Below are 25,777 nucleotides of genomic sequence, written 5' to 3'. Positions count from 1 at the left end.
TGCAGTGATTTTTCCTCTAATCCTTGTTATTTCCTTCTTTTGCTAACTTAGGTTTTATTTTGTTCTTTTTTTGAGTTTGTTCAGTTGTGCATTTAGGTTACTGACTTGAGATTTTCCATAAAATCTTTTAAAAAACCACGAACTTTTGCATGGCAGCAAACCACTGCAAACAATAGCAAAAGATAAACAACAAACTGAAAGAAAATATTTCTAACATTTCTCAAAGATAAAGGGCCAATATCTTTTATATATGAAGAGTTTTTAAAAATCAAGGGAAAAGACTAAGACCCCCAATGGAAAAATGGTGAGGTGCTGTGAACATTCACTTCACTTTCAAACAAATATTAAATGGCTCTTAAAATCCTCTGTAAAGATGTTTAATATCAATAATGATTTTTTTTTAAGTGCAAATTTAAATTATACTGAGGTGCCATTTCTCAGCCACTGAAGTGGCAACAGTGAAAAGATAGATAATATACTTTGAAGGCAAGTCAGCGGGGAAACAGGCTCTCTTATACATTGCTGATAGTACTACAGTATGATAAAGCTCTTTCAGAGGGGAATTTGGAAAGATGTAACAAAATTTAAACTGTATTTGATTTTTGACTTAGGAGTCTCATTTGTAGGAATTTATCCTGAAGATATATTCTCATCAGCGTAGAAGTGTATTTGCACAGGGCTGTTTGTTGTATCATTATTTGTAATTGTAAAATATTGCCCACACATAGGACAACAATTGAATAAACTGTGGTATACAATGAAGTGCTATATATGCTACTTTAAAAAAAGAATGAAGATCTCTAGTAGCTGATACAAAATGAATTCCAGGATATACTGTTAAGTGAAAAAAGCATAGTGCAAAAAAGTACATATTGTATGCTACCTTGTGTGTATGAAAGGCAGGGATATGGAAAAAATATGGTTATTTTTTGCACAAAGAAATACAGGCAGGATAAATCAACAAGGAGTTTGGTTACCTATAGTGAGTGAGTGGATTTGAGGTAGAAGCGGCTGTTGTGTGGTAGGTACCTACCTAGTGTGTGGGTTTTTCACACCCATCAGTTCTCCAGTTCTCTGCAGATAGCAACTCACTGTCCTGCAATTTAATTCATTTCTGATATTAACTACCTGCAGTTAGTGGAGACCCCACAGGCTCATTTCCACAAGACTGCCCCTACCTTTGGGCTCCCTCGGTGGCTCAGATGGTTAAGCGTCTGCCTGCAATGCAGAAGACGTGAGTTTGATACCTGGGTTGGGAAGATCCCCTGGAAAAGGAAGTGGCCAATCACAAGTACAGACCTTCCTTGACATACAGTGGGGTTACATGCCAATAAACCTATCATAAGCTGAAAGTATTCTAAGTTGAAATGTATTTAATTGGACACCTGATGCACAGAGCTGACTCAGTAGAAAAGACCCTGATCCTGGGAAAGATTGAGGGCAGGAGCAGAAGGGGGTGACAGAAGATGAGATGGTCGGATGGTATCACTGACCCAATGGATATGAGTTTGAGCAAAATCTGAGATGGTGAAGGACAGGGAAGCCTGGCATGCAGTTCTTGAGGTTGCAGAGAGTTGGACACAGCTTATTGACTCAACATACAACAACAATCGACTGAATATCATAGCTTAGCCTTGTCTGCCTTAAATGTGCTCAGAATGGCTGTATGTTTACAGAATGGTTTTAAGTGTATCAGCCATCTGTGATTGTGTGGCTGACTGGGAGCCATAGCTTGCTGCTACTGCCTAGCATCACAAAAGAGAATCATATCCAGGAAAAAATAATTGAAAATTCGAAGTACAGTTTCTATTAAATGTGTATTGCTTTTATACCATTGTAAAATTAAAAAAAAAAAAAAGAAAAGAAATCACTAATTGAATTTATCACAAGTTGGAGACCATCTGTAATGTTTCCACATTGCTTCCCTCTGGCCGGTTTGGCTATATGGGGTTGTTTAATTCAGCAGGTGGGATCTTAGTTCCTGGACTAGGGATCGAACTCATGCCTCCTGCATTGGGAGTGCAGAGTCTAAACCAGTGGACCACCAGGGAAGTCTCTGTTCAGCTTGGCTCTAAATCAGAATTCCCACCACCCCCTCCTCAAGTTTCATTATTTGCTATAATGGCTCATTAAACTCAGGAAAATACTTAATGTTACCAGTTTACTATAAAGGATAGAAATGATCAACCAGATGAAGAGGCTTCTGGGCAAGGTGCAGAAGAGTCCCAAAAACAAGAGCTCCTGTCCCTGTGAAGCTTAAGGTACATTACCCTGCTGGTACAAAGATGTGTTCACCAACTCAGGAAGCTCTCCAGATCCCTTACTTTAGAGGGGTTTTTTTTTGTTTGTTTGTTTTTGTTTTTTAATGGAGACTCCATTACCTAGGCATGCTTGATTAAATAATTGGTCATTGGTGATTAGCTCAGTCCCCAGTCCCTTTCCTCTCTCTAGAGGATGGAGGGTAGGGCTGTAAGTTCTAAGCCTCTAATCATGACTTAGTCTGTTCTAGGGTACTGCTGTTCATGTGACTCCACTTTAGGAGCTGCAGTTTCTTGATTCAGTTTAAACTTACAGCCCCCTCCCCACCCCCGCAAATGACCTGATTAGCCCAGCTCTTACAAGGGACAGGCTTTCAAGGATTATTTGCATATGTAGCTTGGGCCAGTTCCTTGAAAAGAGGGAATTTCTCTGAACCTGGAAGCCACCTCAGAAGGATCTGCCTCAGAAGGATTTGCTAAGAGTTTTTTGTTGTTGTTGTTTTAATCAAAGCACAGGGACTTCCCCGGTGGTCCAGTGGCTAAGACTTCGAACTCCCTGTGCAGGGGGTGGGGCTCGATCCCTGGTCAGGGAACTAGATTCCACATGCCACAACTAAGAGTTCACATGCCACAAGATCCCACATGCCTCAGCTGAGACCTGATGCAGCCAAATAAATAAATATATATTTTTTAAAAAAATCAAAGCACAGTCCAAAATACTGTGTATTATATGATCCTATTTTGTAGCAGTATAGATTGAGTTTTGGCGTGGGAGTGGAGAATCAAGAGTTTTCTCTGGATATGTTAATTTTGCGATCGTTATTAGACATTCAAGTGAAGAGCTGTGTTCTTTTGTGGGCAGAGTGGCAAACAAGTACCCCTGGCGCTTGTATTTTCTACATCCAGAATCAGCCCTTCTCTTCTGTGGCATAGAACTGAAGAGTGTAGGCTCCTTTCAGTTAAGCAGATTCTGGGCTTGAACAGAGAGCGTCCTTTGGGTGCCTGCATCACATGCATTCCATTCAGAGGTGGGGTTCCCAGCTGGCCCTGATGCATGTTCGATTCTTCCTCTCACTACACACCCAGCCCCCTCTCCATCAGCTTCTCTGCTGTGTTAAAGGGCCTTCTCATTGTTCTGGGCTTCATTTTCCTCTCACGTAAATTATCCTTGACTACTCCTTTGTTTGTATTTCCTATTTGCTGTAACACAAATGATAAATAAAAGTCACCTAAATATCGCCTTTTAACAGCTGAGGCAGTGATAGTTCAATTCAAAGAAGTAAACACTTTGAGAGCCAGGAGCTAATAAATGCAAATTTTTAATCTTTCAGATATCCACACAGAAGCAGTTCAAGCTGCACTGGCAAAGCATAAAGAACAGAAAATGGCTTTGCCCATGCCAACCAAAAGGCGGTCCACGTTTGTCCAGTCTCCTGCGGATGCCTGCACACCACCTGGTAGGTTTATCAGGAGCTTTCTCTCTGACAGTTACTACTTTGATGTTTCTTAAGTTCTGTTTTTTCTTTTCTGAGGTAGGAGCTAGAACTCTGTCCTCGTCATCAGAAATGTATGAGTACACACTGAAGGTGACAGGTTTTGATTATTGCATTGTAAACAGCACACCAAAAAGGCCTTAAGAGTAAAGCTGTGTTGTTGTTTTTTTTAAATTTTCTTCTGAAATTCCAGAATTTCCTTGCTCTAACCTCCAAACTCATGTAGTCATAAATAAAGCCAAAGCTTAGGGTCTAAAAAATACCTTCTGTGACTAAATAGCTATACTTTATTGACATCCAGAATATGACCCAGAGTCGTATATGTATGTCTTTAACAGATTTATACTCCTAATCAAATCCTTTATCTCTGCAACAGTCACAGAAGTCTGTGATCTCAGGACAAAATGTTTTTGTGTCATGAAAGAGAGCAGTCATGCAAAGTTATAATAAATCTAGAAAACATACATAAGTGTTTATGTGTGTGTTAATATATTTTGTATATGTTTATATTTCTTTAAGAATCCACTTTCTATAACTGAATCAGGAGATAAGCCAAGAACTAAGAGGCCCATCGCCACCCTCCAGACTTGGAAGACTTACCACACCCACCCTCACTACAAATTCATATTTGAAGAGTAACTGGAACACCTTTAAGTTGTCTTTTCCATTTGGAATCTTCCCCAAAGTTTTAAAAAATTTAGATGAAGTCTCAGAATCTCGATGTGTAGCCTCTGAGACTAAACAGCCCGTCTGTTTCAGAGCCTCAGTCTTGGGTCTGTTTCTCCACCGTCATGTTCCTGGTAATAAAATCTTTGGGGAGAAACATTTCCTGAACTGTTTTGGTCTCAGCGACTTACCCTGTCTTTTGGGGGAGATTCCCAGGAAGGTTACATTGGTCGTGGTTGACTCTGATTCACAGCTGTCAAGTTGAGCTGTTCACACTGATCCTAGCCCCTGGCCTAGGTTTATATTAATAGTCTTCTCCTAGGTTCTGACTAACTTCTCAGAGCATCTGGGCGTGCTATGGGCTCCTTAACTGTGTGTGCTTTTTTTCTTTACATCTGTGGTGTCAATATGTTCCAAAGAGAAATAGCTCTGTGGCTTCAAGTGATCCTCAAAATGTAACGCAGGATACCTCTAGCAGACCGTCACAATGAGACGTTTTGTGCTGTAGTGGTGCATACTTCCAGCCCACTCGTTCAGAATCTTGGATGGCTTCCCTGTCGCATTAGTACAGCACCAGCCGGGTCCTCGTGGACAAAGGGGGCTCTCAGTCTCACAGCTATTCCTTGCTGGCAGATTCTGGCGCAGCGTGGCTGAAGGTTTGCCATTGTAGTAAATGGCAAAGGGTAGGGAGCAGCGCAGACTCCCAAGTCCTTAGACCCAGTCCTCCCCAGAACTGTGCTAAAGAAATGCAGCTATGAAGTAGTCTGCTCCCATGGCCGTGGGTGAAATGGGAGAGTGCAGCAAAGGATTATGAGAACACGCAGACGGAATGGAAACCTTTTCTGAAAGTCACTGCCTGAGGGGAATTCACCAACTCTAAATCAAGGCTGTTCATTGCTGAACAAGACCATAGTCCTGTGGAATTCAGTACAGGCTTCTATATCTCTAAACATGAATGTTCGACTCTGTCTGCAGCCTTAAAGATGTGGCATCGTTTTCTTGATTACCTGGTAGTCTTAATAATTTCATGATTGTAAAGATTCAGTCCTCTCTCTTAAGACCTTTATTCAGCAGACCAGAGTAATAAGAAGGTTTCCTATTTATGTCCTGTTCCGGGAACTCTGAATGGTATGTGAGAGATGTTGATCCGCTCTTAGAGACATCAGTGTTGTCAAATAGAAGAGGGATTCTCTCCCAGCTGGAGCACCGAGAGCACCCCACGTAGCAGTTTCTCACCTGGCCCCCACAGAGAGCTGAGCCTTGCTGCACGTGATGCGCTTGTCCAGCAACAGCACACATGCCTGGAACCATCCTGTGTTCCAGGGTGAGGGGCTGTGGAGGGACGGTGTCATAAGGCTTCTCTCAGGACCTTTCCACTGGGGGGATGGAATTTGTCCTTCCCAAGTTAGGATAAGGGCTTCCCTGGTGGCTCAGGTGGTAAAGAGTCTGCCTGCAATGCAGGAGACCTGGGTTCTATCCCTGGGTCCGGAAGATCCCCTGGAAAAGGGAATTGCTACCCACTCCAGTATTCTTGCCTGGATATGGATTCCATTCTCTCCAAGCATCTGAGAGCCACCAGTTAGAGACTTGGCCATTGAACCTTAACCCTTTTATCACTGTTTCCTAGAACCTCTTACAGGCTAACCCAGGGAAGGCAGGTAGGTTTTATCTTGCCTTTTTACTAGCCCGCAAAACACTAAAGTTAGAGGAAATGCTGAAGCTGTGCTCAAGGGGTCAAGAGGAAGAGGAGAATTGATGTTAATTATTGATGGTTATGGGCTGATTAAAAAAAACAAAAACAGGTTCTAGGCAGCTATGAAAGTGACATGCTACTATTTTCTTTATAGAAAAATTGTGCCACTCTTGCAGGGCAAGACTAACCTCAGATTTCACGGTAGTATAGTTACGTTGTCCTTTGTGCACTGAGAGGCCACACCGCAAAACGTCACAAAACGTGTTTCTGCTCAGGGCCCTTCCTCTGCCCATGCTGTGCCAGGTGAACCTAGTTTCAGGGATACCTGCTAAAGCGCACTGGCCAGTCGGCTTCTTAGAGACGCAACCAGCGCATAACTGTGGGAGTCACTGAAGTGATGAAAATCTAGAGCTGCTTTTGGAGGGATTTAACAAGAAGAGTCTGGAAGTGAACCATGTCATAAATCTTGGTTTTGTTCGTAATCATATAATCTGGAAAATATGGTAAACACTTGGCATGAGAGCTGATTTGTCTTTTGTTCATAAAGCCATCTCAAATAATAAAATGTCAGTCACCCTGAAACCCGCTTATTGATACCTGCACTGATTTCTATCTGTGGATTGGAAAATCTAAATTCCCTAAGCTGGTAGCAGCCTGTGGTTCTTCCAGTGCCTGTGGCCTTTTTCATAGTCTTTTAGACTGTTTGAATTACTGCCATCCAGTTCCCTTTATGTGCTGAAGTCATTTACTAATGTCATGAGGCAGTTACCTCAGCACTTTCTCTGTAGGGCTTCTTTGTGTAATGCTATTACTCATTCATACAGATAAACAGAGTGCAAAAGCTACAGCATATATTTTTTTTCTCTAAGCTTTTTCTGCACCCGTGTGGGCTTACCCTGCACTGCATTTTGAGGGTGCTCAGATGAGCAAATAGACCACATAATGACTCCAAAGCACAGGAAGCTGTTTTGACTGGCTTGCATAGAATGAAGCTTAAAATTTAGAGGTCTCTCTGAGTTTCTCTTATACAGGGCTCTGCTTGAAAGTGACTGTAGTAGTAATTCACAGGGCCAGTCACAGAGACATTTACCTCTCTGTATTTCTATATATGAAAACAGTGTCCACGAACAGGCTGTAATATTGTAACAGTTTTAGCAAACTTTAATGATGCTATATGGAATTACAGGATGCAGAGGACTTTCATATACCAGTGGCTGCCCTGCCTCAGTTGTTCTGTTTAAGCAACTACTCTGTGAAGTGGGAAGTCCAGATTTCTTTAGAGATGAGGAAACAGACAAGCTTCCAGTCACTAAGTGATTTATCCTAGGATTTAGCAATTATGTATCAGACTCATTGCTTGATTTTGTTTTTTACTCTTGGAAAGTTCTTTTTTGCTTAATAGATACTCCTGTATGCACAGTCCTGGAATGGGTATTATTCCAAACAAATTGAACAGCTGTTGCCTTCTGAGAGCTTATAGGCTAAAACACATTATTAGTCAGTTACTAACGTGGAGATATTCTAATTTTATTCAAAATCACAAAGTAAACAGAGATGGCAAATCAGACCTCTATAAATGTGCTATAATTAATAAATTTTGGATCTTTTAATAAAATGCTTTTGTTAGTACTGATATGAGTTATGAGCAGAGCTCCACAAGTACTTAGAAGTTTAGTATTCAATATTCTTTAAGCCAGAGCGCAATAAAAACCCAGTCTATCAGATTGAATTAGTTTATTTCAATAAGTGATTATAAAATTTTAAGTTTTCCAATAAACGTAATTTCATAGCTACCATTTCTTGAGTACCTCTGTGTACTAGTCAAAAGGCTAAGTGCTTAACATTTTTTCATCATTTGTTTTCTTGACGATTTTCTGTTCGATTTTACAGATGAGACAACAGATTTAAAGAGGCTCAATAACTTGCTCAGACATCTAGTTCTAGCTGTGTGGTCAGTTAGACAACCTGAAAACTCTCTCTTTGAAAGAGGGAAAAGAAAATTTCAATTTAGTACTAGGTATAATCAGCTTCCTTTTAAATACATGCAGAAGTGAGAGATGTAGAGAATGATCACTGAAAATCAGTGTGGTTAGATGGGGCTGACTTTGGCTGTCCTAGGGAGGAGAAGAGACCATCAACAAAGGACCTAAATTTTAATTACTGTAAGAGTAGGAAAGATAAAACCTCAGACATATATAAGGTTGGGATTGAGATCCCCAGAAGGGTTCACATCTTTAGCAGAAGGGACAGTTAGAAAAAATTAAATGAAAAAATTAACCTCCCAGCAAAAGAAAACCTTCTCAAGAAAGCTTGCCTGCTTTGCCTCAGAATGATGAGGGCAGGGACCTTCTCTAATAATTTGTGGTCAGAAGGTACAAGAATTGAGTTCTGGTGTCCTGTTAAATCTAATGTTAGAAAGTGGTCCCAGGCTGATGATAACCTGGGGCACAAGTGGTTTCTGGCAGGATGCATCAGTCCAGGGATTTAAAATCCCCACAGATAAAGATCCACTGGATTTTGTGAGCAAACAACCCCAAAACAGAGAGGAAAGAACAATAGCAAAACAGTAGAAGTAAGACCCGTAAGAACTGATTTGCCCAACTGCTATCAACGGCAGAGCTAAGACTGGAACCCAAAGCAGTCTGGCCTTAAAAGCCTGTTCTCTAAACCACTTGGTGTATGCCCTCTCATCCTACCATGGGGATGGTTTAGTCACTAAGTTGTGTTCAACTCTTGTGACCCCATAGACTGTAAGCTACACTGTCCATGGGATTCTCCAGGCAAGAAGACTGAAGTGGGTTGCCATTTCCTTCTCTACGGGATCTTCCCAACCCAGGGACTGAACCCCTGGTCTCCTGCGTTGCAGGCAGGTTCTTAACCAACTGAGCTACCATGTCAAGTAAATGTTTTCTGGTTTTATTCTGGAGCTCTAGCAATTGCTGCATATTTGGTCTAACTTTTCAAGTTAGGCAGTAAGTTTAAAAAAAGAAGTACCTGTCTCCTCACTGCAAGATTAATTGTAATATTAGTTTATTTTGTGAAATGTTTTTTCATAGACATGGGACAATACCTTGAAAAACAGTGTTCAGAAATCCCTTATGGGTAGAGTGATCCTGGAGTAATTATTACTAGTCGGCGCCCCTCTCTCATAAGTATCCCCATATGGATGTTAATAGACAACACATGGGCCTCTGCTGATTAGTGATTACGTAGTAATTTCCTGTCCCAGCCAGCTCTCTGTGCACCCAGGTCACTGTGGGATGCTGGAAAATCTCTCAGATGGTTCTGAACATCTTCCTGATCCACGTCTGGTCAATCAGTATCGACCCTGATTGAGTTTAGTGCTAGATTAATCACTTCAGAATTTGTAGCCCAAGGTAAGTCCAGAATGGACTGCTTTCGAACTAACCTTTTAATCTTCTCTTCCATAAGTTTTTATTCCTAGACTGTACCTACTTGGGTCTCTAAAGCTTTTCCTTCCTAAACTTCCAACTCTTTCTTTGCCTACGTGGAACCTTACTTTGCCTCTCTTGAAGGTTCTGGAAGTCCTTCATTCCCCTGACCCACCAGTGCAAGAGAACATGACATTCTCCTGCCTGATACCACCCCTTCCCACCCTGCCCGTCCCAAACACACACGAACATTTCTTTTCATGGACTCCAGACTGCTGTATACTACCTGTCTTAATGGTTGTTTCCCTTACTTGTTCTTTGAAGCTCTCATTTCCTGGCCGAGTTTATATGCCATATTTTGTAGCAGTTGTTAGGGTGAGGTCTTCCTTTCAGCGAATCTTGACTTACCTGCTGTTTTAAGCTGGTATCTGGACCTAATTTGGATACTGGCTGTCAGAACCCAGTGTCAGGCATTGTCTTTCCAGGAACTTGTGTAGCTTGCACCATACCCCTCGTTATATGTTTCCTGATGGGTTATAAACGGATTTTAGACTTCCAGGAATCAGTATTTAATGATACAGTGTTAAAGTCACACCAGTTACAACCTGAAGGACAAGCTATATTTCCAGAATATTTTCCTGTTGTGCAAACCTATTAAATTCATCACATACAAGCGGTTTGGCAGGGACTTTAGTTATGATGGATAAGAGTTGTGAGTTCTTATTCAACTGGAGCAGAATCAGTGGGAAAAGAATAACTTTGTTAATTTAATCTTGCCCAATTTTCTACTAATCCCTAACAGTTTTGTGGGTGACAGTTACTTTTTTAAAAAAGGTACAAAATAACTGTATGACTATGTAAAGGAGCTTTTTTTTTTTTTTAAAAGATATAGTCCTAGATAGGTGCTTACATTTTGTATAACCTTAACATGTAAACTGTAAAACTTTGCAGAGCTGAAGTTCTATACCTGTGAGGTAACACAGGGTGGGATTTTCAGGGGAAAGGGGGACTTGATGTTATTGGCCACCTGTTATATGCTGGCGCTACTGGTGCTTTCTGTAACTTGTCTTGTTTTGGGCCCTCCCACAGCAGTTAGCAGAGGTGAGTTTCCTTAGCTGACTTAGGTGGCCCTTAGCAGCCCAGTGCTGTCTGCTTGTCCAGCCTCATCTTTGGTCACGACCAGTTTTGCATCCTGTGCTTCCGCTGGTCTCATTGCTTCCAGATCTTCAGATGTGCTTTGTTCCCCGTTGCCTCCCAGGTTGCTCACCTGACTCCCCTCTGTCCCCACCTCTGTGCCTCTCATAAATAATTCCTACTTAACCCTTCTCACCTTGGTTGAGCTCTCACTTCCTTGGGCACCAACCCTGAACTTCTTTAAGACTCTAAGTCCTGTTAGAGTGGGGACTGTGTCTTCTTGCTTACCATTCTATTCCTGCCAACTAGTGTAATCCTTAGAGTATTTATTAAATAGATAAATAAGCAAACAGCCTTCTCAGATGGGCAACTTTGTCCCCTACATAGCTTATAAACGGTGGCCCCAGAGTTCAGATGCAAGGACACCAAAGCCATGTTTTTTCCACTGCACTAAGCCTCCCCACAGAGAAGGCAATGGCACCCCACTCCAGTACTCTTGCCTGGAAAATCCCATGGACGGAGGAGCCTGGTGGGCTGCAGTCCATGAAGTCACTAAGAGTCGGACACGACTGAGCGACTTCACTTTCACTTTTCACTTTCACGCATTGGAGAAGGAAATGGCAACCCACTCCAGTATTCTTGCCTGGTGAATCCCAGGGACAGGGGAGCCTCGTGGGCTGCCATCTCTGGGGTCGCACAGAGTCGGACACGGCTGAAGCAACTTAGCAGCAGCAGCAAGCCTCCCCACAGTTACAGTCACTAAACACTCTAAGGAGGAGTAGCAGGCAAATGAGGTAATTGAATTGAAACAATATACCTAATTACATAATTGATCCAATATAGAAACATAATGAAGCCGATTTTCCACAAACCTAATCATGAAAATACTGTTTTTAATATCTTTTAAAAATTGAGTTATTCTGATTTTAGACTTACACAGATTAAAATAAATGGTGCAGTAAAGACACTCCGTGAATACAGTGGAGGTTGTGGGACCCTGTGATGTATCACCCAAAACTACTTTATTCTAAGGGTCAGATTCACCTGCCCCATCCCTCCCATAGATGCTGTTTTTAAAGCATGTTTGCAAAGACAGAAATCTCTGCCTCCCAAGGTACAGTTGAACATTTTTCTTTAAGATTATGCAAAAAAATGTTTTCTAAAGAACCTCATCACTTTAGCCCTTTGGAGTCTGGTCACAGTTTACCTCTCCAGCCTCTTTTTTGCTCTTGTCTCCTCGAAGTCCACATGATTTGCATAGAAGTATTCCAATCCCTGGCTGAGATTGGGGTTCCTCCTGTGAAACCCTTTGCTCACCCCATTTCTTGGCATCTGTTACATCCATATGAAATAATCTGAGGAGTTGTGTGTCTTCTGTACTAGGTGGTAAGCTTTCTTAAGGCATTTACTGTCTCATAAGAATTCATACATCTCAAAACTGCCAGAACTGATAGTTCCCAGCACATATTACATAGTTAAGTAGTACACTGTAAAATAATAATAAGTCTTGGGCCTCAGATCTCCTTCAATGTGAAATAATAAACTAGGGGTAGTTTGAGAGCAGGAAGAAAGGATATAGTCATTATTTTAACTTTCTTACTTCAGATCCTCACAATTTGACTTCTATATTAAATCAGTCTTTTGTTCTTCAAATTTCTGTTGTCAGGAGATAGCCGTGTTCTAGCTCTGTTAGTTATCTCTCTGGCTCTCTAAACTGAAGTAGAACATGGACCTGCAATTTCACTTGAGTTAGAGGAAAGAGTTCAGCAGGACTAACCACAGAATATTAAATTTTTTTTAATTGAATGAAATTCAGTGCACGAGCCATAAATTGTAACCCTCAAAATCATTTAGGAGGGTTTATCTGACATCAGACCAAATGCTGCTGTAACATGTATGCCGACATATGCTTAGAGCGCTGGAATAAATTCCTGACTTCTGCTTCCCTTAGCTGTCCTATATTTGGTTGAACTTTTCTCTTTTTATTTTTTCTGCATACTTTTCTAATTTAGAAAGTCAGAGCCAGTCTAAATGCAGGCACCAGTGCATTCCTCACAGTTCTCTGGGACCAAGGAGAGAAGTAGCTCTGTGGCCTCTCCAGTCTTGTTTGGAGAGCTCCCCAGTGCCCTGTGACCAGCTAGCTTTCCCACCAAAACCATGACTGCTGCTGGGCAGAGCAGTTTCTTATTCCACAGTAGTCAGTTCCCTAAAATCTAGTTCACTGTTTGGCACTTTAGTTGTTACCAGAAATAAGATTTTTATATTTGCCATCAAGATCATTTCCTTTTAAGTAGACACTAATTAATAAGTACTTGTGAAAATCAGGGTAGCAGCCCATCACAATGTTCTCTAACAAAGGCACTGAAGAAGATAATAGAAGCACGTCAGCATTATTTGAGCATAAGGAGATAAGCCAGAATATTTAGATACTGATTAAGCCCAGAACCAAAAACACAAAGCAACTGCAACAACCACAACAAAAACAGTGAATGAAGTTTAACTGTTCAAAAATGGGTTTTTCAAAAGAGCTGAAAATAACCTCTAGATTTTAGCTGTTTTATTTTTGCAAACTTTGGTTCATAAGCCTTTCCTTGAGATTCTCAAGAAACTTTACATAAAATGTTTTGCTGCTGTGAAAGTTGAATGTGTGCTCATTGGGAAAGATCTGGAAGGTCTGTGTTCTAGGCAGGATCGAGAACTTCTGTTTTTCTAATTCCACACAGACACGTCTTCGGCCTCTGAGGATGAGGGCTCTCTGAGACGCCAAGCTGCGCTCTCTGCTGCCTTGCAACAGAGCTTACAGAATGCTGAGTCCTGGATCAACCGGTCAATTCAGGGATCGTCCACTTCTTCATCTGCATCTTCCACGCTGTCCCATGGAGAGGTCAAAGGAACCAGTGGGTCTCTAGCTGATGTATTTGCCAATACTCGAATAGGTAGGAGCTGAATCTCCCCAAGAAATTATGTTCCATTTGGCTCCCAGTAGCCAGGAAATAGTTTATGATTTGCGTTAGGTTTTTTCAGGGTGGCCTAAAAAAAATAGTGTCAAAATGAACATGACAAACAATGAGGCAGAGAAAGAAACACAAGCAGCACGTTTGGAACGATAGAGGATGTCTGCTTTATTGGCGATGGTATTGCCCACCTGAAGCCATAGATATTTCCATAAGCAATACTCAAGCTGCAAGATGTAACACCAGTCTTACTGTGCTTTATCCCTACTGGATAATATTCCATCAAGGAAAAAGTGTCCAAAGATACAACATCTTAGATTTTTTCCCAGGATTGTTGCCTACAGTCTCTCTCTCAAAAAAAAAAACTAAACCTGAGAAAATTTGGAATTAAGACAGTACCCGTGAGACTCTTTTGTCTGTAGCATAAAGACTGGATTTATGGTCCTTGCTGCTGTACTATTGCAATAACAGAAGTGTGCGGGCTGAGAACGTCGGTCAGCGCTTCTGCTTGACTTAGCTTTATGTTTGTGTGTGTATGTGTGTTCTAAGCGTCTGTGACATCCGCAGATAAAGCTCAGGTCTCTGCCTTTGCTTAATTAGTTGGTACACACAGCATGAAGCAATATATATAAACATCCATGTGCCTGTGATACTATTCCTTTTTTCTTGACAATCCATTTGCATTTTGATGTCTTAATTTTTTGTCAGTGACCTTCCTGTACCACTTTATGTTTATTAAGTGATTTCTGAAAAGGAAAAACTTGGAAACCTTTTGATTCAAGCCTGTAATTTTTAAAGAAAATAGCTACCTTAAGGTCATGCTTGCCCACATTAAAAGGTCAGGATCAGCAGCCGATGGCTTGGCCCGTGCTCTTAATTGACTGACACCCCCTCCCCGCAAAGCAGCTACAGATAAGCAGACTCAACTGTTCTCCTATTGGGAGGGTCGGCAACAGAGCCATAGCAGAGTCAGGTTTTATATCCACATTGTCTAAAAGAGTAGTTTCACTTGTGAAAAATAGTTTCCTGGTACTCAGTTAACTTTTATCTCAATTTTTCTTAACAAGATGATTTCACCTGACCATATCTCATATTGCTTCTACTCTGTGAAAAGTTCAGGAACTCACAGGAACCATTTTATCCAACATTATTGCCTTTTGGATGTTTGCTCTAACAGAAGTTAATAAGTACCTCATGTTTCCAAAGGAAAAATTTGAAAATACAGATAAAAGGAAAAATAAGCTACAGCCCCACTTATGTAGAACACTTCAATATTATCACTTTCATGTAGATCCTAGACTTTATTTGCATAAGGTAAGGCTCTGGTTTTGTTTTTACAGAAATGAAATGGTACTAAATAGAACCTGCTTTTATTAGCAGACATGTCTGCTTTTAAAGCAGAAATCTTTTATATCGTTAATATAGAATCACACTTTTGTCTTCATGGTTTCAAAATATGCCACTGTATGGCTCTGCCATGGTTTATTTTAGCCATTTCCCTATTTTGGACATTTAAGTAGTATCTAGTTTTTTGCTGTATGAAAACTGAAATGAATATCCTCACACACACACAGCTTTGTGCATTCGTTTGATTATTTCCTCCTAGGATGAATTCCTGTAAGTGGAATTGCTGGGTCAGGTAAAAATGTCTATTTTTAGTGCTTTGTTACTGCATCATCCTACAGAAGGCTATACTGCAGTATACTTGTGCAAAGTATTCAAAACTTTAAAAAGTATTAAGCCAGTAAGTATAGACTTTTGGGGCCTGGAAACCTAAATCCCAAAATAATTTTAGAAATTGTTTATATTATGCTTTTTTCCTTGTTCATAGTTTTGAGTGGCTTTTCATTATTCTTGTGAACTCTACATTTTGCTTCCTCTAATTTTCTTTTTCTTCTTCTAATTTTTTGGTAACACTTCCCTGTTCAATGGCTCTCTTCCAACTATATCATTATTTCTTTATAGTAAGAATCCCTACATGAAGCAGAATAAAGCAGCAGTGTTTAATCATGCTTAGAATAGGGAAGAACCTTATCTTCCAAGTAGATTCAAGTTACATATGGGTTGTTTTGCAGAAATTAAAAATGGATTTTATCTGGTTTTCTTCATCTGAGACTTGAGCAATCTGACTCACTTCCAAGACACAGTTTCTGTCTCAATGAGTGAAGCGACACAGATAAACTACCATAAACATGAAGAAATGCTCAGAGTCTAAAATATTAGTAGCTGTAATGATCATATTGACTTTGGTTTCATTTTGAAGTCACCAGCAATTTTTATTTTATTGTGGTTATTTTTATAACATTAGATTTCTACCAGACTTTCTGTGTAGAAAAGAGTGAGTTTGAGAAATATTTGATATGTGATTTGATCTTACTAAGCCTGCTCAGGTTCTCAAAAGTAGTAATTTTAGAAAGCTGATATGCCCTGACTTACCCTGTTCGTCTCATTATATCTTGCTAGTAAAATTAGAACTAGTGCCCCTTTGAGTGGTTTTCTGTCTTGTTAAAAAACAAACAGCAGCAACAAAAAAGACTTAAAGATTCTTATTCTTACTGCTAACATAATATAACTTTTAAATTTTGTTTTCTCCCCTCTTAGAGAATTTCTCTGCTCCCCCTGACGTCACTACAACTACCTCTTCGTCATCATCTTCCTCAATACGCCCAGCAAATATTGATCTACCCCCCTCGGGGATAGTTAAAGGCATGCACAAAGGATCCAACAGGTCCAGCCTTATGGATACAGCTGATGGTAGGCAGCTGTTTGGTAGTTAAATATGGCATATTAGTTAAACTGAAAAAATTCAAATTATAAACAGCAGTGTCTAATGTCCAGCCAGTGGCAGTACTTGTGACCTACTCACATAAGTCATTTCAGCTCTCTCTTTTCAAAGATAGTCTGAACAAAAAGTATGGAACAAGAAAAGAATGCTAGGAGAGAAAAGGGAGGTTAGATGGAATCTTTAAACAGTATTAATAATAGCACCATATTTTTACTCTTGTCATAAAAATTATTCTGTATGTATTTATACCTATTTAGCCCAGCTGAAATAGAATGAGACTGTGAACAAAGGCCAAACATCATTAAAAATGAAAGCTCCTAAGAGAATTGAGGAAGTGAAATATTCCTAAATTAGTTAATTGTAACTTAACCGTTTTTTTCCCTATAGGTGTTCCTGTCAATAGCAGAGTATCCACAAAAATCCAGCAGCTTCTCAACACTCTGAAACGACCCAAAAGGCCTCCCTTAAAAGAATTTTTTGTGGATGATTCTGAAGAAATTGTGGAAGGTAGTGGTAATAATACCAAACCACGTATATTCCTTAGAAATTTTGTAAACAGTCACTGCATGTAGATATTATAGGATTTATGGATGGATAAGGCGTCATTTTTGGTTGAAGAGTTCATAGTTTTCTGATCTTTTTTTTCCTTATGATCATTTATATTTTAAATCTCAGATGAAAAATAGAGGGAGAGAAGGGAAGGACAAGGAGATAACTATGGAACACAGAATTATCCTTAGAAATAAGTTTTTTAAAATTAGGAACAAGCACATAATTTTAAAAATTACTTACATTTGTCATTATCTTAGAATAGTGTCACCTTCATCCTCAAAAGTTTGCCCATTTTTTTTTAAAATATGTATAACTCAACCATTTTTGTTAAGTCAGTCAGTCAGCACATATATAGATCTGTTTTAACATGGTGGATGGTTGAAAAGCTTCTTGAAAATATAGGTACTTCCTTCATGTTGTTTCCAGTTTAGACAAAACAGACACTACAGTCGAAAATTGAGTTTAGTCAATAAGTATGTATCAACTGGTACTGGCAACTTGGAGAAAGGAAGAAATCGGTCTCATCTGTATGGTTGGGGAAAGCAAAGTGATAAGAGTGATTTATTCACCCAACAATTTAAAAAATATTTAGGGATAAAATGAATCTAGAATTTAATAGAAGGATTGGGAAAGGACTATCTGGGGGCATAGAAGGTGGCCATTTGATATTAATAGTTATTAAAGGTGGGTGATGGATAGATCTATCTAAAAAAAGCCTTTGTCTGAAGAACTGAGCCTTGGTAGCTTTGCAGTCCATTTTTATGTCCTGATATGAAGAACAGACTTTGATCGCATCAGACTTTAATGAAACTAAGCATGTTAGAGAAACACCTGGAGTAATGGGCAAATTTGGCCTTGGAATATGGAATGAAGCAGGGCAAAGATTAATAGAGTTTTGCCAAAAAAACACACTGGTCATAGCAAACACCCTCTTCCAGCAACACAAGAGAAGACCCTACACGTGGACATCACCAGATGGTCAGCACTGAAATCAGATTGATTATATTCTTTGCAACCAAAGATGGAGAAGCTCTATACAGTCAGCAAAAACAAGACTAGGAGCTGACTGTGGCTCAGATCATGAACTCCTTATTGCCAAATTCAGACTGAAATTGAAGAAAGTAGGGAAAACCACTAGACTATTCAGGTATGACCTAAATCAAATCCCTTATGATTATACAGTGGAATTAAGAAATAGATTTAAAGGACCAGATCTGATAGATAGAGTGCCTGATGAACTATGGACGGAGGTTCGTGACATTGTACAGGAGAGAGGAATCAAGACCGTCCCCATGGAAAAGAAATGCGAAAAAGCAACATGGCTGTCTGAGGAGGCCTTACAAATAGCTGTGAAAAGAAGAGAAGCCAAAAGCAAAGGAGAAAAGAAAAGATATAAGCACCTGAATGCAGAGTTCCAAAGAATAGCAAGGAGAGATAAGAAAGCCTTCCTCAGTGATCAATGCAAAGAAATAGAGGAAAACAACAGCATGGGAAAGACTAGAGATCTCTTCAAAAAAATTAGAGATACCAAGGGAACATTTCATGCAAAGATGGGCTTGATAAAGGACAGAAATGGTATGGACCTAACAGAAGCAGAAGATATTAAGAAGAGGTGGCAAGAATACACAGAAAACTGTACAAAAAAGATCTTCATGACCAAGATAATCATGATGGTATGATCACTCACCTAGAGCCAGACATCCTGGAATGTAAAGTCAAGTGGGCCTTAGAAAGCATCACTATAAACAAAGCTAGTGGAGGTGATGGAATTCCAGTTGAGCTCTTTCAAATCTTGAAAGATGAAAGTGCTACAGTCAATATACCAGCAAATCTGGAAAACTCAGTGATGGCCATAGGACTGGGAAAGGTCAGTTTTCATTCCCATCCCAAAGAAAGGCAATGCCAAAGAATGCTCGAACTACCACACAGTTGCACTCATCTCACACGCTAGAAAAGTAATGCTCAAAATTCTCCAAGCCAGGCTTCAGCAGTATGTGAACTTCCAGATGTTCAAGCTAGTTTTAGAAAAGGCAGAGGAACCAGAGATCAAATTGCCAACATCCGCTGGATCATGGAAAAAGCAAGATAGTTCCAGAAAAACATCTATTTCTGCTTTATTGACTATGCCAAAGCCTTTGACTGTGTGGATCACGATAAACTGTGGAAAATTCTGAAAGAGATGGGAATACCAGACCACCTGACCTGCCTCTTGAGAAACCTAATGCCGGTCAGGAAGCAGCAGTTAGAACTGGGCATGGAACAACAGACTGTTTCCATATAGGAAAAGGAGTACGTCAAGGCTGTATACTGTCACCCTGCTTATTTAACTTCTATGCAGAGTGCATCATGAGAAACGCTGGGCTGGGAGAAGCACAAGCTGGAATCAAGATTGCCAGGAGAAATATCAATAACCTCAGATAGGCAGATGACACCACCCTTATGGCAGAAAGTGAAGAAGAACTAAAGAGCCTCTTGATGAAAGTGAAAGAGGAGAGTAAAAAAGTTGGCTTAAAGCTCAGTATTCAGAAAACCAAAGATCATGGCATCTGGTCCCATCATTTCATGGGAAATAGATGGGGAAACAGTGGAAACAGTGTCAGACTTTATTTTGAGGGGCTCCAAAATCGCTGCAGATGGTGATTGCAGCCATGAAATTAAAAGACGCTTATTCCTTGGAAGGAAAGTTATGACCAACCTAGATAGCATATTGAAAAGCAGAGACATGACTTTGCCAACAAAGGTCCATCTAGTCAAGGCTATGGTTTTCCAGTGGTCATGTATGGATGTGAGAGTTGGACTGTGAAGAAAGCTGAGCGACGAAGAATTGGTGCTTTTGAACTGTAGTGTTGGAGAAGACTCTTGAGGGTCCCTTGGACTGCAAAGAGATCCAGCCAGTCCATTCTGAAGGAGATCAGCCCTGGGATTTCTTTGGAAGGAATGATGCTAAAGCTGAAACTCCAGTACTTTGGCCACCTCATGCGAAGAGTTGACTCATTGGAAAAGACTTTGATGCTGGGAGGAATTGGGGGCAGGAGGAGAAGGGGACGACAGAGGATGAGATGGCTGGATGGCATCACTGACTCGATGGACGTGAGTCTGAGTGAACTCCGGGAGTTGGTGATGGACAGGGAGGCCTGGTGTGCTGCGATTCATGGGGTTGCAAAGAGTTGGACACGACTGAGCGACTGAACTGAACTGAAGCATGTTAGTAGACAACCCAGTCTTAGCCCTTTTGGTGCAGCAGGAAGCACCAAGCAACGTGATGTATGAGCTTAAGGTGAATTTCTCTTTCTTTTGGAGTCACTGAACTCACTGAACTATGGCCATCTTTCTTGATGAACTGAATTTTCAAGTGTCTATGCCAGTAATCACCCTCTCAGTCTTTTTAGTACTGTGTTTTCAAAGGCAAATGAAAGTCAAAGTCTAACAGGAATCATACTTGAGCAACATTCATTGGCCAAATAGAGCTAACAGCTTCCCACTAGTGTTAAATAGGCAATGATTTTTCATTTGAATGACAATTATCTTTGGAAGAGAAAAATACCTGTATGTCTTTGGAAGTCTGGAAGAGTATGCCCCAGGGTCTGCAGTGAGGCCTAATGGATGGCAATAATGTATAGACTTTTATGACCAGAACTATGCTTACCATATATACACGTTGTCTGTAAAAACAAAACTATTTATTTAGAATCACCCGTGTTTATTTTTATAGGTAGGTGGTTTAGGGTCTGGGACTATGCAAACGTTATTTACCTAGGGTGGTGAGTTGGAAAGTGAAACTGTTAATTTTGTATCAGTAGAAAAATGAGTGAAGACGTTTTAAGTTTTCCCAAATCTGTCATTCAGTTGAGCTTTAACATGCATCTCATTTCATATTTCGTTTGCCCTTCTAATACTTGGTGGTCATTCCATCCGTTCTCTCTTCTGTGCTCCTTCTCTCATCCCCTGTTCACCTGGCTAATCCCTACTCTTCCTTTAAGACTCAGCCCAGGCGTTACCTCCTGCAGGTGGGCGCCCTCTTCCTCTAAGCTAGGAGGCGTGGTCCTCTTCTGCCCTTTCTCTTCATTTCTGTCATGCACTGCCCGTGTGTGCTTTGCTCTGTGTGCGAGTGTGCTGCCCCACTACCCGCTGGATGCTCCTAGAGGGTGTGGCTCTGTACTGCTTGTACTTGACATTATTAGAAGCAATGTTTGTTCAAAGAATGTTACGTGCAGCATTTATCTTCTCAGTGTTTATCACATCTTACGTACAGAGTTGACATTCAGTGAACACTTAACTTTTTGTTCCATAGGTAAATTATCCTTCCTGCTATGAGAATACAGGATTTTTTTTTTAAGTTCAAGCAATACTTGTTTATTGTAAAAGATTAAGAGGACTTTAGTTTTGTCTCTGTGAAAAAGTATGAAGTATTACTCACCTCTAGTTTCTGGAATTTACCCTATTATAAATCTACTGCTTTAAATATTTTTTTTTTTGGCCCCACTGCATGAGATCTTATTTCTCCCACCCTGGGGTGCAAGCACTGAGTCCTAACCACTGGACCACCAGGGAATTGCCTAGTGCTTTTCTCTTTTCTCCCCCAAGTTCCATTCAATTTAGTTAACAGCGATTAAGCAACCATTATATATTAGGCACTAAAGGCAATAAGAAGAATGAGAACCATGTCTTCTCCCCAGGAACTCTCAGTCTTAGAGGGAGAAAACCCTCTAGAGTAATAGAAGCCCTTCAGTATCCTCAGTGCTTTAATAAGAGTGCACTCACGTGAAGTGTGGAAGAACTAAGCCGGGCAGCTTCCCAGGGAAGGTATATCCTAAAGGATGTGTGCACATTCACCAAGAGGCCAAGGGTTGGCCATAGGAGATGTGCGCAGAGGTCTAGAGACATGGAAGGAACATTGTCATTCATGCCCCTTGTCTTCCTGATTCCAGTAGGTCCCTATTGTATACCTGTTACTATCTTTGCGTTTTACCGATGACGAAAAAGGAGGCTGAGGTAACTCCTTTTGCCCAAGGTCACAGTAGTAAAAAGTGAATGTAAGCTTGGGTTTCCTGACTCACAGTTCCGTCATTTTTCATTAAATATAACCTGGTAAGGGAGAACCTGGCTTTCTAACATTAGACACAAACTAAAGATTTTAAAACAAGTTTACTAAAAATAAAAACAACAAAAAAAAATTTACTAAGAATTGTAAAAGTACTAAATGCGAATTTATGGTTTGTGCTTTTTTGTATGTTCGGGGATTTGCTTTGTCAGGGTCAGAATTTGTTGCATAAAATATATTAAATACGGTTTTACGGTTATGTGGGAAAATGAATTAAGGTCCAGTTTGTGAATTACTATTTCTAACAATGTCCTTTCTTTTCTTAGAGTGAGTTTAAGCCAGAAAAAGGGAAAGGGAAATATTTTAAGATTAGAGACCTCACTTATGTTAGCTGGTATTTGTACTTCAGATCTGATGTTCATATAACCTGTTGGGGTGTTTTTTTGGTACAGTACCTCAGCCAGACCCTAACCAACCCAAGCCTGAGGGACGGCAGATGACCCCCGTGAAGGGAGAACCACTGGGAGTCATCTGTAACTGGCCCTCTGCTCTGGAGTCTGCCCTGCAGCGCTGGGGCACTACTCAGGCAAAATGCCCCTGTCTGACCGCACTGGATGTAACGGGGAAGCCAGTTTACACTCTTACTTATGGTGAGTTTACATGAGTCCAGCTTCCTTTTCTCCTAATAGCTCTTCAGATTATCATAGGTAATGTTTTTTTTTAATCTTGCTATCTAGCAGTTACTGGTCACTGTGGTACTTCAGGAGATCTTTTGAACTATTTCAGTGGGATCCTAAGCTCCTAAGTATAGTTATTGCCAAATATTGTCTTTTGTTAAAAAGTGACTGTTGTAAGCAGCTATTACTTAAAAGAAGAAAGAGACTTTGTAGATCCACTGATGTTTAAATACCAGGAGAGGATTTTAGGAAGACATTTGGGCAGAATTAATGGTGTATGGTAAAAATCAGTTTTATCTAAAAATTGAAGTTGATTACTTTTCACATCTTTGTCATTTACTTCATCCTGCCACTTGCGCATAATAGGCACAGGCTTCTATAATGATCAAAGTATTAGTACTTTTCCATTTTGTTTTGTTCTATAAATTTTTAAAATATTTTTATTACATTTTCTCTTAATTAACAAGAATGGATTCAACCTGGGTTGTGCAATTTTGTTCTAGTTTCTTCAGACAGACTCCTTTTTCCCTTCTAAAGTGGTGTACATTGTCCACAGACCTCCATATAGACTATTTTAGAGAAGAAAAATGGTTTTATTTAAAGAATTGTACAGATTGACATGAGTTTTCACCTTTGATGCCCCTCTGAATGAGTTGTGTATAAAACCAACATACCTGTGCAAAGTAAAATGATTTCTCTTTCAATTTCTTTATAATCTAAAGTAAGAATTTCTAAGGTGATTGGGAAAAGGAGCAAGAAAAGGGAAAGAATAGACTTTCCTCCCTAACATTTTTAGCGAGCTGTACATTAATCTCATCCATATACCCTTTAAGAAAGCAGTGGGATTTTTACATGTTTATTTAACATCTGTGACTATATCCGCATGTTTCACATAATTTCCATTTTGTCTGTTTTCACTGAAATATAGTGGTATGGAATACTCAGTCATTTGAGTCATACTTCTGCTTTGCAGTTACTTCAAGTATTCAATACCATATATGTAAGTGGTTCTTCAGAAAAGGCTCAGAAAGAAGTGGTCTTCTGATTTTCAGTCTTGTGATAAAAAATTGTTTCCTTCCTTTTAAGTGTGATCAGCTTGCATCAAATTATTCTACAGATAGATTACATCAGAGAAGAATATGGAATATTTTCTAGAGTGAGCTTTTGGTGGTTTCCTTCTTGCTTGCAGATAAGACTGGCTTTCCTAAATTAGAGTGAATGGAAAGCAGTTTTTATGGGGAAGGCCTCTCTGTGTGTAGAGGGTGATGCTTGTCTAATGTATCATTTGCCGGTGACGGGTACCTTATTCATTATGCTAGTGAACTGAGTGCCTTCTTATTAAAGTAGGCCTGTGTTTTTCTGCATGATTATTTTCTTTTCTTTTTCCAGGAAAGTTGTGGAGCAGAAGTTTAAAGTTGGCCTATACACTCCTTAATAAACTGGGGACCAAAAATGAGCCTGTATTAAAACCTGGAGATAGGGTAATGTGTTTTTTTGTTTTTTTGTTTTGGCGGGGGGGCGGGTGGGTGATGTTTTATTGTTTTCTAGCATACACATTCTGGACTTTTTAAAATGTACAACAGCACAATTTATGTAACTGTTATTCTTAGAAATTGAAAATCATTTGGTTCCAACCCTGGTTATAATTCTTGCATTTATATTTTGAAAAATAGTCACATGTCTCTTTCTGTGTAGCTCCTAATCAGTATACTGTTTTAAGGTACTAGTGAAAAGAAAGAGAAACCTAAATCTTTCTGTAAATAAATATTTCAATATTTGGACAACAACAGTAGCAGTCAAGGTTACTCTTTGATATTTTTCTTTGAAAAATGCCCCATAAAACTTTAAAAACAAGTTTTCTGGAGTTTTATGTAGACAGGGAATGAGAGTTATGTTACTTCTAAGGAGGAGCAAATTTACATCATTTTTTCTTTAATGAAGGTGACATTAAGTTTTATTTAATAATTAGAGGTTTTTTGCACTTTCTAAATAAAAGTATTTCCAATCATCAAGCATTACTTTTCACTGGGAGTTGTAGAATAAAACACCCAACGCATACACAGCAGAATTCTTCTTAGTAGACTCGTGATTACAGAATCTTCTAAACTAGCCTTTTAAAAATTCTGCGTCGTGGCAAAGGGCAGCTAAAGTAGACTTTCGCCTGTAAGTGTGACATGGGAGCATTTCATAATCTTCACTGAACCCTAAGAAGGTAGTTTCGTGTCTTCCTAACGACATGGATGCTTGTGTGCAGAAAGGAAATGGGTTGTTAAAATGTCTTTTGGAGTTAGTATTTTTTTTTTAGAATTCTGGAAGGTTCACAATGAAACTTACCTTGGGAGTAAGTTAAGAGAATTTGAAAGTGAGAGAAGGGAAGACAGGGGTCCAATGTTATAATTAAGTTTCAGATGTTAATCTTTGAGTATCCAAACCAAGTAACAAGCTCTGCAATGATCATGACTTCTGTCTTTTTGCATCTCTTGGGGAAATTAGGGAGAGTCATTTGTCCCTGTGATGCATTACAGGTGAGATCACAGGTCTGAACATATTATGGAGGTTTCACTGTTTACCTTTTTTAAGTGAATTAACTTTATATTCATAAAGGTTTCTACCAGTGATGCTTAAATTCCCAAATGCCTTCTTGGTAGAACACGTGCATTGTTGGTTTAATTAGTAAGGATTTAATGCAGTGAATTTGTTAAAAAGTATTTGGGAATTCCCTGGTGGCTCAGATGGTAAAGAATCTGCCTGCAATACGAGAGACCCAGGTTTGATTCCTGGTTCGGGAAGATCTCATAGAGAAGGGAATGGCTACCCGCTCCAGTATCATTGCCTGGAGAATTTCATGGACAGAGGAGCCTGGCAGGCTGCAGTCCATATGGTCTCCAAGGGTCAGACACAACGGAGTGGCCAAAAAAAAAAAGAAACCTTAGGTTTGCCTTAAGGTTTCATTCTTGTAGGTTCATCTCTGAGAGAAATAAGACTTATTCTTTAATATGCTCATCTCTCTAGAGAGATTCATCACATTTATTTTATTGCTTTAGCCCTGCACTGAAGTAAATTACCTTAGGTTTTGTAAGTAATTAACTTACTGCTTAAGGTGTGTTGTTTATTGCTAAATCACCAATAGAA

The 25,777-nt window shown here is 39.8% G+C and overlaps 1 protein-coding gene across 2 annotated transcripts in view; it reads left to right on the top strand.

Annotated features, from left to right (window-relative positions):
• DIP2B (disco interacting protein 2 homolog B) overlaps positions 1 to 25,777 on the top strand; it is a 230,131-nt gene that overhangs the window by 145,393 nt on the left and 58,961 nt on the right. Inside the window, exons 4-9 of one of the 2 annotated variants that reach the window (XM_069584350.1) lie at positions 3,590 to 3,715; positions 13,360 to 13,572; positions 16,192 to 16,344; positions 16,763 to 16,882; positions 22,421 to 22,618; positions 24,035 to 24,126. In XM_069584350.1, the coding sequence (XP_069440451.1) occupies positions 3,590 to 3,715; positions 13,360 to 13,572; positions 16,192 to 16,344; positions 16,763 to 16,882; positions 22,421 to 22,618; positions 24,035 to 24,126 (902 nt within the window). Of the gene's footprint in view, positions 1 to 3,589; positions 3,716 to 13,359; positions 13,573 to 16,191; positions 16,345 to 16,762; positions 16,886 to 22,420; positions 22,619 to 24,034; positions 24,127 to 25,777 lie in introns of both variants that reach the window. The other variant, XM_069584351.1, reaches the window with a different exon arrangement.

Source organism: Ovis canadensis, chromosome 3 (genome assembly GCF_042477335.2).
Source record: "Ovis canadensis isolate MfBH-ARS-UI-01 breed Bighorn chromosome 3, ARS-UI_OviCan_v2, whole genome shotgun sequence".
Taxonomy (NCBI): Eukaryota; Metazoa; Chordata; class Mammalia; order Artiodactyla; family Bovidae; genus Ovis; species Ovis canadensis.
The sequence above is the reverse complement of the archived record's forward strand: the minus strand, read 5'-3'. Positions and strand labels throughout refer to the sequence as shown.